Source organism: Taeniopygia guttata, chromosome 2 (assembly GCF_048771995.1).
Source record: "Taeniopygia guttata chromosome 2, bTaeGut7.mat, whole genome shotgun sequence".
NCBI classification, from domain to species: domain Eukaryota; kingdom Metazoa; phylum Chordata; class Aves; order Passeriformes; family Estrildidae; genus Taeniopygia; species Taeniopygia guttata.
This window is the reverse complement of record NC_133026.1, coordinates 105700292-105714323: the sequence shown is the minus strand read 5'-3', so window position 1 is coordinate 105714323 and position 14032 is coordinate 105700292. Positions and strand designations below refer to the sequence as shown.

The 14032-nt window shown below is 41.2% G+C and overlaps 1 protein-coding gene across 1 annotated transcript in view; it reads right to left on the bottom strand.

Annotated features, from left to right (window-relative positions):
- TTC39C (tetratricopeptide repeat domain 39C) overlaps positions 1-11437 on the bottom strand; it is a 36715-nt gene extending 25278 nt beyond the window's left edge. The window contains exons 1-2 of the mRNA XM_030266098.4: positions 11094-11437; positions 406-454 (exon numbers count right to left, since the gene is read on the bottom strand). Coding sequence (XP_030121958.4) covers positions 406-454; positions 11094-11227 — 183 coding nt within the window. The 5' untranslated portion in view covers positions 11228-11437. The remainder of the gene's footprint in view (positions 1-405; positions 455-11093) is intronic.
- Positions 11438-14032: the final 2595 nt, after the last annotated feature.

The following is a 14032-nucleotide window of genomic DNA, read 5'->3' as shown; positions in this document are numbered from 1 at the left end:
GGATTGAATTAACAAAATTCACCCAGAAGTATGGATGGAGAAATCTTCAATAGCAAAAGTTACCAGAAAAACAGGCATTCATGAGTTCTATTTTAATCAAATGAATAAATAAATAACTTCACTGCTCGCTTAAGAGAACTTTTTATTATGGCTCTGTTAATGGAATACATAAATATTTAATGCATTTAAGAAGCTGAATCACAGAACCTTTACCTTCTATTTAAACCACATAAGTAAAGAAGCTTTACATAGCATAATGCCTTGTTCTCTAGCTATGTTTAATCCATAAATTTGGAAAAAATAGTCTCAGAAAAAGAAAAAAAAATTAAAGTATTATGAACACATGCATGCACATACAGCCATGAACCCCAAGAGATGTATACTCTTGTGCTCTCATCTACTCACCAAAAAACTGACAAAACTGGCTCCAAAACTCATTAATGGGCTATGGTTTCTGTAAAGAAAACAAAAAATAGTCACTATATTTGTACATATTTCCTGCACAAAGATCCATATTGAATTCCTTGGGTTTAGCTTGTATGTTGGGAAATAAATCTTGGTGAGTGTTTTGTATCAAGTTACAAACATACCTGCCAAACATAATGGAAACAGAAAACCAAAAGTTTTATATGTTTTACTATATTGAATATCTCTTACAAAAATAATTTTTTGGTATTATGATACAGCTATTTTAAGAGAAACCACTGCCATCAAAATACATTCAGTTCTGGTCAAAAGAAAATGCTACAAAAAATTTAAAATCTGCCAATTCTACTCTCCTCTTGTGATCCACCACTATAATTTTGTCCTAAAAGACAAATATTAACTGGTTCTATTAAGAGAGTCCCATTTCCAACTGTTTCTATGAATTTAACCTACACACTAAAAAAATGCATCTGCTACATAATGAAGTTGTTGTAATACGAGGTTCTTACAAAGCTTAGTTTTTCAGCTGTTTTGTTTCAAGCTCAGAATCCATATGTTTCTACCCTGTGTGAATCAGCTTTAAGATGCTTCAACCTATTCTGCACACACAGCTATTCCCAAAGAGTGAAATCACAGCTAGATAAAAAATTCAGGCAACCAAAACCATGGTAATATATCAGACAGGTTTCATGAGGCTACAGTAATGCCACATAGAAGACACTTAAAAAAAAAAAAAAACTAAAACGGCAGGACCTCAATGGTACCACTGATTCACATTGTTCAGTGGTGGGCTGCCAGGTTATATAAAAACACAGAATCCCAGAATTTAAGAAGGATAATTTAGATTAGAGAAACATATATTGCTACAGCAAAGCACCTAATTTATTTTCAACTTTATTCTACAAGCATTATATTAAAGGAGAGTTTTAAAATAGCAGAGATACTTGAAAAACAAAGTGAAAGAAGTATATTGCTAAAACACAAATTTCCAGTGGTGAACCTGTATTATACAATACAAGAGTAGTTTGGCTGTTTGGTGTTTTGTTGGGTTTTTTTTAAGAGACAGTCAGCAATGTTTCCTCCACACAGACCTTTTCGCACTTTTGATTTAGCATAAATATCTAAAAGCAAGACCATGAACAAGAATAAAGAGAAAGAAAAACAGGGAAGACAAAGCTTGTCGTAACAGGGAAAACCTTCCCTTTTTATACACACTGCTTATTTCTGTATATATAACTAAATGTAAGATCAATGCAACTTGTCACATTTTTTCCATTATTTTTTCCAAAGGAATAACAGGTTGGGTACTTCCCCCCCCCCTTTGTTAGCAGGCAACAAAGAAGAGCTGCCAGTAAATGTCTCTGCTTCTCAGTACCTGGACTGTGTTCTCCCAGCAGCTGTGTCACACAGGGCAGCAGCAACCAGCCACACAAACTGCACTTGGCTGCAGCTGGCACTTCCAGCATGAACCCCTGCTCCAGAGGGCACATGGCTCCTTCAAAATCCCTTTCTCAACTCATGAGGTGTGTGGGGACCATTCAGCAGCCACTCCTACCACCATACTCCCAGCACAACCTTCACCACACATCTCAAGGTCACACCTGCATTGTCAACACCCATCTGATCTAAAACTGCAGAAAAGATCAGCACAACGTTTTTATGAGTGCAAACACGAAGCTCCATTTACATCACATTTCAAAGAAGCTCAGAAATAAAGAAAATGTTTCATTTTTGTGTTTCCTCAGACCTATGTACACAGAACACAAGCAGCTCTGGGAGGTTAAAAATGCTAAAGTAATGTTAAAAACTGACACAGCTAACTACAGTTGAGATCCAACTGGTCTTTAACGACTACAAAATATACTGAAGCAATGACAATTTGCCCGAGTATTCCAATGTACATTTGTCTGAGTACAGCTGAGTTTTTTCCCCAAGTACATACTTATCTTTTTCATCTGACCTTTCAAAACTGCTTCCACACTTGCACTCTTGACACTCACAGCTACTTCTATTCCCAATTCATCCCCCATGATCAAAGACGAAACAACAACAAAAAAATCAAGAGCCATTCCATTATTCTATTCTGAAATTATCAGCAGCTATAATACATGAGGTAAATGTCACAGATCAGTTCTTTTTAACTTTCAGTCACTCAATCTATAAAAAGCATTGCCATTACAGCACATATGGGCTGTAGCACAAAAGGACCCTGAAGCAAGGAAACACGATGCATAATATTATCCTGAGTCTGGGAGATGGTTCTGTCGAGACCATGGAGTTTGGCAATCAAAACATCAAAACTTTACTGTAGGAGTCCCCCCCACACACTTCGTGTCATCACTAAAGAAAATAAGGAACACTTCTAGCACATTCCTACATAATCACTGGGTAGAAACTATAATTTCAGGTTTATGGAAGATAATTTAGTAAGGTAATTTCAGTGTTTAAAATTCAATTTTAAACAACAACCATGTTATGTGCTCAGTCTTTGTGAGTACTATGTTGACTGATAAATTCTTCAACAGTTTAAGGTCATCTTTTCCTTGAGAGCTAGGAAAAGTTGCAAATGGCACAGTACTGTCCCAGTAAAAACTGAGGTGTGACTAATGATGACACTAGGTTTCTGGGAAAAACAATCCCACAAAAAGCTCAAGCTCCTTTTAAGTGACCTTCAGCTTCAGATATGAAGTTTCATCCTTTCTGACAGACAACTCTAAAGTTGTTAAGAAACAAAAAAATGAGGCAGCACTTGAGAAGATACTAAGAGCAAACCAAGGGCTGCATCAATGCTGACAAGAGCTATAGAACCGAATACAAATTAACACTGGGACACTGCATACCCAAGCTGTCTTCACGACTTTGAAAGCAATAACCTCCATTAAGTAAAGAAAAATCTCACAACTTTTAATGACCTCAAAGATGAAAGGAAAAAAAAAATCAATTTCCAGACATATTTTGTAAAATAGTTTGAACTTCACCTGGGAAACTAGGATTCGGAAGGTATCTTTTTTATAAGAAACTATGTTATTAACACATTACTGCAAGATACCACAGTAAAAGGTCCAACATACCAATGAAGTTGGCAACACACCAATGAAGTGTAACTGAACTTAAGTCAAAAACTTAAGAGCAGTGAAGTGGAACTTTCTTCCAGACACATAAACTAGCATTACACAAGACATTGCTTCTCCCAAACAACCCTGTTTGATTTGCCTCATTTCATAGCATATATATAAGGTATTAATTCACTTTCAGAAGAAAGGTGTTTGCTATGCCCTATTTTCACACATTATGACAACATTCAGGGATTTTAAACTTTAATTTAATAATGCTGAGATAATACAGTCCAGTTTCATAATAAAACTACATCAGAACTGAAGCACACAAAAACAAACAAAATCAATTACTTATAAGTTTTTTTTTTTCCCTACAGCCATTTCCAAGACAGTATTTCACTTCTTCACATCAGCTTCTAAGGCTACTACAGCCTAGCTCATGTTTAAATTTAGAATAATGTAATTAACTTGCCAACACTTCTTCACTGTTTTTCTAGTCTTTGCTACTTTAACCACAATCCATCAAGAAGAATTCCAGTCATTGTGCTGAGCGTGATACTCAGGTTGAAACTAAACAAATTAATTTGTCCACAAAGTGGGAGAATAAAGAAAAATGGCATAATTCATCTAAATTCACAGATAAATATGGAACCAGGAACTGATTATTTTAAAACAAGGCATAAAAATATGTAAATAGAAAGGTAAGGAATTTACTGCAACAACATACAAATTCTTTGGTCATTACTCCACCACAGATTATATTAAAATGTGTTCTAGAAATTGTTTGGGAGACTACAAACATGACAGAGCCATGTATGGAAACCTCTCATCCAATACTAGTAAATGAAATACCCATGGTAATAAATGTGTCATGGAAGGATTACGGTATTAAATCACTTTGAGAACTGCAAATATCAGATCTAGGCTTAGTTTACATTTCATAATCAGCCCAAATTTGCTTTGTTAAATGAACCCTTAGCACACATTTCTATTTTTACTAGAAATAGACAACCCAAAGAGAAATTCAGGAATATAGAAGTAATTCTGTGGCCCTGCTCTATACAGTTTTTATCCAATTTGTTTTGTTCTCCTGCAAATTAACAGGAGACTGTTTTGCTCTAACTTCAGGCTGTGAACTTTAGACACACAACATGAAAACACTTGAGATTAGGAGAAGCATTTTCAATTGCATCTTTAATTTGAAAACTAGTTACAAAGGTGACAGACAAGCTAGTTACACCATATCACCAGATTTGTACTAACTCTCCACTTGCCCTCTCTAAATCTGTCAGAATTGGGAATTTCAGTAAAACCTTTTTTTTCCAACCTGACCAAAATCACTTTCCAAAACCAACTACAGCACCTTAATTGACATCATGTAACTTCTTTAACAGCTCGAAAATCCTGAAGTAGATTAAAACAAAAACATATATATCCTATCACAACAGCCTGAAATATTTTACCAGAAGCAGTAGATCAATGAGTGGGTGCTCTAACAAGAGTAAAAAGTCTTTAAAGCATTTGCATCTTTCAGAGAATTAATTTCAAATTATCTGCTTACTATCACACCTCTTCTGCCACCTCCACCAAACCTGACTTCTAACCTCCGAGTTATAAACCCAGATTTTAGTTTAGCTTTCTGTCATCTTCCCTTGAACTTTTAGCCACCAGATACTGCTCCATATGACAAATAGATCTCTCATTCTCCCTCTACCCTTTCTACCATTTCCTCTGGTAACACCACCGTCTCCGTCATGAAGGCCACAAAACTGAGTGTCACACTCAATGTGATCATCTCTGCATACCAGTTCTTGGAAGATTTAAACTGCAGAATGCTTAAAATACTTCTAATCTATCCAAATATCAGAAAACTGATGCTGGTTTTATGTGCATCGTTATAACTCTGCCTAGCACTGAGCAATGAAATCTCACCTCACTGGGGGTACACATTTAGAATATTACTACTAAAAATCACTTCCCTTACAAATAACTCCCTTTTATATACATTCATCTAGCAGCTGCTCCTCTGCCTATGGCTGCAACAAACAAAAGCACACAGGGTTGTTAGCAGGGCACTCAGGATTTATTCTCACACTGCCAATCCAGATGCTATCATCCTCTGCCCAACCAAGTGACGTCAGCTCCTGCTCTGCTGGCCTTATCTTTAGAGAAGCTACTGCAGCATCTACTAAATAATTTTTGCTCTTAAGGTTCCTTTACTGAGGTACATAAACAAGAATTTCAGCAGTGGTTAGACAGCCCATACGTGGGTCATAATCTACCTACTGATTGATGCTGGCTTAACATTACCTTGCCTCAACTTGCATCTGGGTCAAAAGTATTTTGGGCCACAGACAGCATTTTAAGTTGGTAATATGAGGTTCAAATGCCTATTCATAATGGACTACTGGTCCATTACTAAGTTTGTGTGTCTGTTAATACACATGATGAAACATTTTACCTTTAAATTAATTCCAGGGTTTTTAAGCAACCATAGTAAGCTTTTTCCCATTTGCACCAGCTTGCAGTTCTCCATGTTCTGTTTTACCTTAGCAGGCCGAATGTCATGTTTTTCTACACCAGCCCCATTCTTTAACTCTTTATACATTTTGTCTTATAATCACATTTCTATATATAATCTTCAATTCCTTCTGTGGATATGACATTAGTATACATTACTTACTATATACATTTTACTTGTAATTTTGTAGCATTTCTCTTTCCATTAAGATGGAAGTTGGAAATTTTACCAAGCCTACTCAGATGTTAGAACCATTCATGCACAGTCAAATGTTTCTTTGGTAGGAGAGAGAAGATTGTGGGATTTCTTGTGAGATAATAGCCCTGATCTTACGATTTATGCCCTGGCAGCCAGGAGGGCCAACCATGTGTCCAGGCACTGAGTTGTCATCCTGTCAAAGGATGCCATTGTCTGTTCTGCACTGGGGCAGCTTCAGCTCATGTTCTGCGCAGTTTTAGGCATTACAATATAATAAAGACACAAGACCATCAGAGAGCATCCAAAGGAGGGCCACAAAGGTGGTGGTGAAGGGCGTCGAGGGAAGTCATATGAAGAGTGGCTGAGGTCACTTGGCTTCTCCAGACAGAGAGGAGACCTCACTAAAGCCTACAAGTTCCTTTTGAAGGGAAGAGGAAGGGCAGACATTGATCTTTTCTCACTCAAGACCAGCGACAGGACTCAAGGGAATGGCATGAAGCTGTGTCAGGGAAGGTTTAGGTTATGTTTAGGTAAAGGAAAAGGTATTTCACCAAGAGGGCGCTTGAGCATCAGAACAGGCTCCTCAGGGAAGTGATCTCAGCACCAAGCCTGACAAAGTCCAAAAAGTGTTTTGGACAATGATCACAGGTACATAGGTTGAAGTTGTCCTATGCAGGACCAGGAGTTCAACTCATTGATCGTGATGAGTCCCTTCTAACTTAGGATACTCCATCATTTGACAAATTTATGTTGTGAGTCAACATTCAATGAAAAACTCCTGGCTTTATTTAACACAATCTTCTCTTAGCTGGAGGAAGTTTTTAATAATTTTTGAATTGCAAATGCTCTTAAGAAGCAAAGAATTGGCAACAAATTAAGTTCTATTGACAGTTTCTGTCCTTCTTATATGTCTAGAAATCCACAAAACTACAAGGGGAAAAAGAATATTCCAGTTCAGCTTTCCTGCTAGAGCCAGGGTGGTTCACCAAAACAGTACCATCCTGACACCTGAGGGCTTCATCTTCACTGTCTATGCCCTTGGTTAACCTCCATACCTCTTGAAGCTTCCATAGATACTCAAAAGTTTAAACTGATGAGAACTAGAACAAAGTCAGCACTATTCAAGCTGAATACAAAGATTGATATCTGACAGTTTCAAATGAGAGTTAGCACTGAGGGAACCTAATATGGCTACAAGCACTAAGGACAGTGGTGCTGCCTAGTAAAGATCTACAAAATTACCACATCCACTGGTATTTGATTCATGATCAGAATGTAACCACCACCAGCAGGTACAGGATCTGGACTTCTAAAAAAAAAACAAACAAAAAAAACCCCACCAAAACTCGTGAAAAAGCATATGCAGATATACACGCTACATTGTAGATGATTTTTCAAACCCTAGTATCTTCCCTCAAGTATAATTTAAACAAAAATACTCCCAAACAACACCTGATAAATCATTAAGTGCTTTAGTGCGATAGTCAACACAGTTCCAACTACATGTTGTATTGTAACCACCAGAAGGCAAAATACCACTCTCCCATGTCCAATATAGAAATAATTATTCTGTGGCACATAACTTCAAAGTACCGCCATTCTTCATATGCATGACTTTACTGGTGTAGATTGTGTATGAAACACAACTGCAATTCCAAGCATGGTTTCCTCATTATGACCAGCTTTCAAATATAACTGACTTAAGGCTCAGCAGTCAGCTTTTTTTTGACAGTTGCTTTCTTACATACTTAGAAATCCTCAAAGCTACAAGAAGAAAAAGAATACTCCAGTTCAATACTCAATACTTTCTGGAAGATGCAAAAATGCAGAGAGCAAAGAAAAATACACACTGCCTGTTTTAGAGACAAGGTTGCCTATAAAGACAGAAGCGTTCATTTGAATTCTTCACAAGATCTTTCAGGTGGCAAATGAATTTAAAATTGAAGCAGCAAGAAGCAGAATCAAAACAAGCAGTTTCTAAGAAATGGTTTTAGGTAGTTTAAGTGATGTGGCTACTGAAACGGAAGTTTTGCAGAGTACCTCCATTCTTCATTTCTGCAATTCATTAACAGCTTCTTAAACAGAGCTAAACTACCTGCATAGGCAGTAGTTTAGAATTAACACTTCCTACAAGAAAGGTCACTTGAAATACAGACAACACACACTCATGTCAAGTTTAAAAAAGCTGCATGCCATCAGGCATCTTTGACCTCTAATACCATTAATTACAAACACTGATATTACATTGTGGAGAGCTTCTCAAACCTCCTCATTTGGCTTACCAGCCCCATTTAGGATGGGTTCTATTGCATAATTCCAAGCACACACCAACAAAAACACACTCCTTGAGACTGCATGCAAACAAACATATAATGGGACTGCTTAAGTCCTTGCAAAAAAAAACACCTTCAAGACAAGCACAGAACCAAAACTCTTGGGAGAAACAAGTGGCCCCCACTGCAAATGACTCCAGAATTCAGGTTTATAGGAAGTTGAGCTTAATATGCTGCATCTTCTCTCCTATATGAAATCCAAATTCTCAACATACAGCTAATCTGCAATTCAATAAGGGTGTATTAGTTCACAGCAAGAGGAAACCTGCTACAAATTTTGGGATGAATGACAAAGTTTTTAAATTACTCTGAAAATCTCCAGCCCAAAAGAGCAATTATCAATTTATGAACCATGAACTATTAATCTTATGAAGGGATTCCTATCTACTCCTTGCAGGGGGTGTTTAAAAGCCACAATCACAAAGTACACTGAACTCAAGAGGCATTTCTTGATAAAATCAAACAAAGAAAAGTCTGCATCTGGCAAAAAAGATTGGCAAGTTTCTGCATTTAGATATCTTTAGTAATAAAACCTTCTAGATAACCAAGAGAAGTTTGCAGAAGAAATCATTATTCACCCTTTCAAGTGAGGATTAAACTGCATTTTGAGAACAGTAATCTTAATAATTTTACTCCCTAGTACTACTTTAAAAGAAGCATCACATATTTAAAATTCCTAGACTAATTCCAGAGTCACACTACTGAGAGAAAGTAATGGCACAGCACAAGTGAAAGTAGAGGTGAGGAAACCACAGTGTTCCTTAACTGGCACCTTAAAAAAATTACACAAGACAAAAGTATGCAACCAAAACCAACACGTTCCTTAGATACACAGAACAACTGAGTGCTTCAAAATAAAGAAATACTCAACAATTAACTCATAGGGTGCAACTCCACATGACACAGACATGGCAATTACAGACAGGGTTTAGTGGTGGTCTTGGCAGTGCTGGGTTAAGAGGTGGACTTCATGCTTATGCATGTGAGGAATGCAGAATTGCACCTTGCTTGCCACCTGCAATATTCCAGCTAGTTCTACACAACAGTACTTTGTGTAACATAGCAGTATATACTGGAGACAAAATGACACATTTAATATTAACCTGTTGCAGGTACACAATAATGTGTTATTCCGCTGTTGTTATTATTAAGAGGAATGTTCTTAATATGTCTTAATCCCTGCACTCCACTTCCAACCATCCTTTCTGTAAACAAGATTTAAATATGTAAGTACACCATCACTATGAAGTTCTATTTTAAGTCAATCACAGTCTTTTTAATCATACAGACAACAGCATTATAGTGCATATTAATTATTTAGAATGTATGTACAATTACAGCAGCTCAAGCTCCAGTGGAAGACATTAGTCCTAAGAAAAGAAGCAAGGACAGGTAGGGGCAACCTTCTCTTTAAGCCTGACTTACACAGCTGCACTAATGCTGCTCCTACCAGATGCCTACTTAACGCAAAAACCGAGACATGATGTATGTGGGGATTATGAACATAATCTTACAGCCCAAAGATAATCACAGCAGCACTCACAGACCTTTTGTTGCTACCCATTTTCCACGATGAAGGCTGTATCAGACCACACATGAGCACCAGAGCAAAAACCCCCCAGGACATATCTCCAGCCACATGTGTCTGTTTACACATACATGACAGCCAAATGCAGACAGCGCTACCGAGGGACCCCTGCTCAGCCCTTCTGCTCTCCTCCAACAAGGCACACCACAGCACACCTCACATCACCCCTGAGCCCTTGTGACCAAGAAGGCCAGCAATCCTGGGATGCATTAGAGAGGGCAGTGCCAGAGGTTGAGGGATGTGAGCCTGCCCCTCTACTCAGCCCTAGTGAAGTCAGGGCACATCTGAAGTGCCCTGTTCTAACTTCCTGAGTACCAAGGGGTTATGGAACGCTGAAAGTGGGTCCAGCAGAGGGAAACAAGGATGACTGGAAGCCTGAGGCAGAGGGAATTGGGCCTGCTCAGCCTCAAGAAGAGACGACTGAAGAAAGGACCTCATCAATGTGCATAAACATGTAAAGGGAGGGTGTCAAGAGGACGGAACCAGGCTGTCCACAGTGGTTCCAAGCAAGAGGCAACGGGCCCAAACTGATGCACAGGAAGGTCCACCTGAACATGAAGAGGAGCTTCTTTACTGTGTGGGTGGGTGCGTGACCCTGCATGGGAACATTGCTGAGAGCTCGTGGAGTCTCCCTCACCGGAGAGACTCAAGAACGCTCTGGAGACAATCTTGTGCCATGTGCTTTAGGATGACCCTGCTTGAGCTGGGTGTTGGACCAGATGACCCACGGCGGCTCATTCCAACCTGACCCATTCCATGATTCTGTGAAACACACGTGTCCCTTGCCCATGAGAGCGCCGACCGAGGCAGTGACCGGCAGCACCGACCCCTCCCGCCCTGAGGGGCCGGGCAGGGCGAGGCTGCCGCGCCAGGGCCCCCGCCGCCCCCGGCCCCGCCGCCCGCTCCCCTCCCGCCCGCGGGGGCGGAGGAGCCGCGCACGGGAAGGGGCCCGGGGAGCGGCCGGGACTGACCTGTATTTCTTGAAGAGCTGGTCGGACTCGCGGAAGCCGTTGTTCAGCAGCATGTTGATGCCGGCCAGCGCCAGCTCCGAATCCTCGATGGGCAGCGGCGCTTCCCCGTCCTCCCGCTGCTCCGAGCCGGCCATGACGATGAGGAGGCAGCGGGACCCAGCCGACACTCCCCTACCTTACTACCTACGTACCTACCTACGTACCCAAGTGCCTACCCGCCCAGCCTTTCTCGGGCAGCCGGTGCCTGCGGGAGGAGCCGGGGGTGCCCGGTGCCCGCGGAGCCGCGAACTCGGCGGTGCCGCAGCCGCTCCGCACCCGCGAACGCGCCGAAAGCGGCGGCGCCTGCCCCGCGGCCCAGCGCGCAGGCGCCGCCACGAGGCCGCGCAGGCGCGGGACCGCGGCGGGTGAGGGGCCGGGGGCGCGGCGGTGGCGGGGCGGCTCCTCCCGTGGCGGGGCTGGGCTGACGGGCCCCACCGCAGAGCCTTCGGCCGCGTTCTGCGGAATCGCGGACCGTCGTGGTTTGGAAGGGATCCACGAGGGTCTTCGAGTTCAACTCCCGTCCCTGCACAGACACCCCAGAAATCTCGTTATGCGCTTGAGGGCATTGTCCAAAGGCTTCTTGAACTCTGGCAGGCTTGCTGTGACCACTTCCCTGGAGAGCCAGTGTTCCAGTACTCAAACACCCTCTGGATAAAGGACCTTTTCACAAAATCACAGAATGAACTAGGTTCGAAAAGACCTTTGAGATCATCAAGTCAAACCTGTGACCTAACACCTCCTCATCAACTAAACCATAGCACTGAGTGCCACATCCTCATCTTGCTTTGCTGTCCGGCACCGCACAGGCACATGTGGCTGCCACCCACCTCCTGCCCTCCACAATCCTGTGGTTTCTTGTAAAATCCACTGCGGTTTTTAATGGTGGGTTGTAGCAGCTGAGGCTGCAGCCAACCCTACAGTGTGGAGAAGTCCAAAGTCCTCCTCTGATAGATAATGCGGCTTTCCATTTCCAGAGAATTGCACTTTTGTTTTTTTTGGCTTTTTTTTTTTTTTAATTATTTGTGGTTTTATTCAGTGACTGCAGTCACTAGAACAGAGAGTCAAAGTTCCTCTTTCATACAATGGTGACTTTGTGACCTCCCCAGTGCAAGTCTGGGAAACAAGGTTTCTAGGAATTTGATCTCTTGACACATACCTTCATGATTTGCAATGTGAACTTACCTGTGATGCTGACAGCAAAAATCAGTATTTGCAAGTTTGGTTCAGATACAAGCTAGTCTGGCAGGCATTTCCAAGCACAGTTTGGGTGAGAAAGTACACTTGTGTAAATGTATCCATTCCAACTCAAAATGGCCAAGTACTTGGACACTGAAAATACACCCATGTTGTTTCCATCCTTCTTTGCAAGAAGAGGCTTTTTTTGCTGTGCTTAAATTTAGCTGCATATGAAGGCTAATACCAACAGCCTGGTCTTGCTTCTGGACAGCTAGAAGAGTGCTACAGTTGCTCTTGAGAAAACTTTAAGACTCAGACGTCCACCACCTCCCCTTTGTAGCATACAAAAGGATGGGACCAAACACTACTTTTAGTAGCAACCTCTTTTCCCCGTCAAGCAAAATGTCTGTCTTCCCTTGAATCAGGTTGCCATATTTCTGTACATGCCTTGTGGGAATTGCTACTACCCCCCCTCGGGAAATACTTTGTACCAATAACTTCTTGAAACAACAATTCTTGGAAGGTGTGGATTGCCTAATGCCAGGAGGCTTCTGCAATCTGTCAGGTGTGAATCGCATCCTTTGGCTGATTTCCAGCCCTTCTGTTTCACTGAGCATGGCTGGACACTCAGGGGGTGTTGAAAGAGGACACATCTTCAGTTTCAATGCACATCCCCAAAATGGCATGATCTACACAGCCTAGAAATCCTAAAGGGCTTCTAGAAAGTCAGCACAGCATGACTAGGGAACAGCATGTTCTCCAGTGTGTTTACAGGTTATTTGTGAAATTTGGACTCCAGAAATGCAAGCAGCCTCACCAAAAGAAAATTGCAAGTTGCACTGCCCTTATTCTCTGTTTCAAGACGCCGCATTCCAAATGAAAACAATTACTCCTGTAATATTATCTGCCAGGCAGGATTCTGTGGACAGGGGTTAATGGTAGAGCAGTTTATTATATCCTTTCATTTTGTCAGATATAATCAATCAAGAGGCAATGAATCTTCTTGTGGATTTCCTGAAAACTTGTCATAGGCTAACTCCTACCTCCAAGTACTATTTCTGAGGAGCAGAAAGGAGCCAAGTCCTTTGTGCAACACCTCCATTTCTCCAATGCTACACTCCTATTTCTTTGCCCCTGTGTTTGAGTAATAGCATTGCAGGGCTATGTGTTTCCTGCAGGTTTGGGTCACATGCACAAGAAGCTTGAATTCTTCTGAGATCATCTTTCTAGTACCCAGTTGCTCCAGACCTTGCTGAGGGCTGGCACTGATAATTTCTCTTCTGTAACAAATGATTTTTAAAGTACCCACTAGCTAGCTATTCATTTTCAAACTCAAGATGTGAATAGCTGAATCAACTCTACAGAAACACAGTTATAAGTGTACAGAAAAAAAATGGCAGAATGAAACTGCACTTCAGCTGTTCAAGTAGACAAATAACATGTTGAACACACCTTCCTTAATGAAGGAAGTTGACATGTGCAGTTTGACTTCATCATCTGAGCAGCAGCAGTTTTATAGTGCCCATGTTGTTGTGATCTGCAGTGCAACCTTGTTTTCCTGCAGAATTGGAATGGAAGTCAGCAGAGCTGTAGGTCTCCCTGCCTTGTAACAGCAGATGAGGTCTTGTGATGGGTTTACAATTAGTTTGATTCATATGGAGGATGTGGTACCACTGATTCATCCTGCTAAAAATGGCCAAGGGAGCGAGGAAACCACAGTGAAC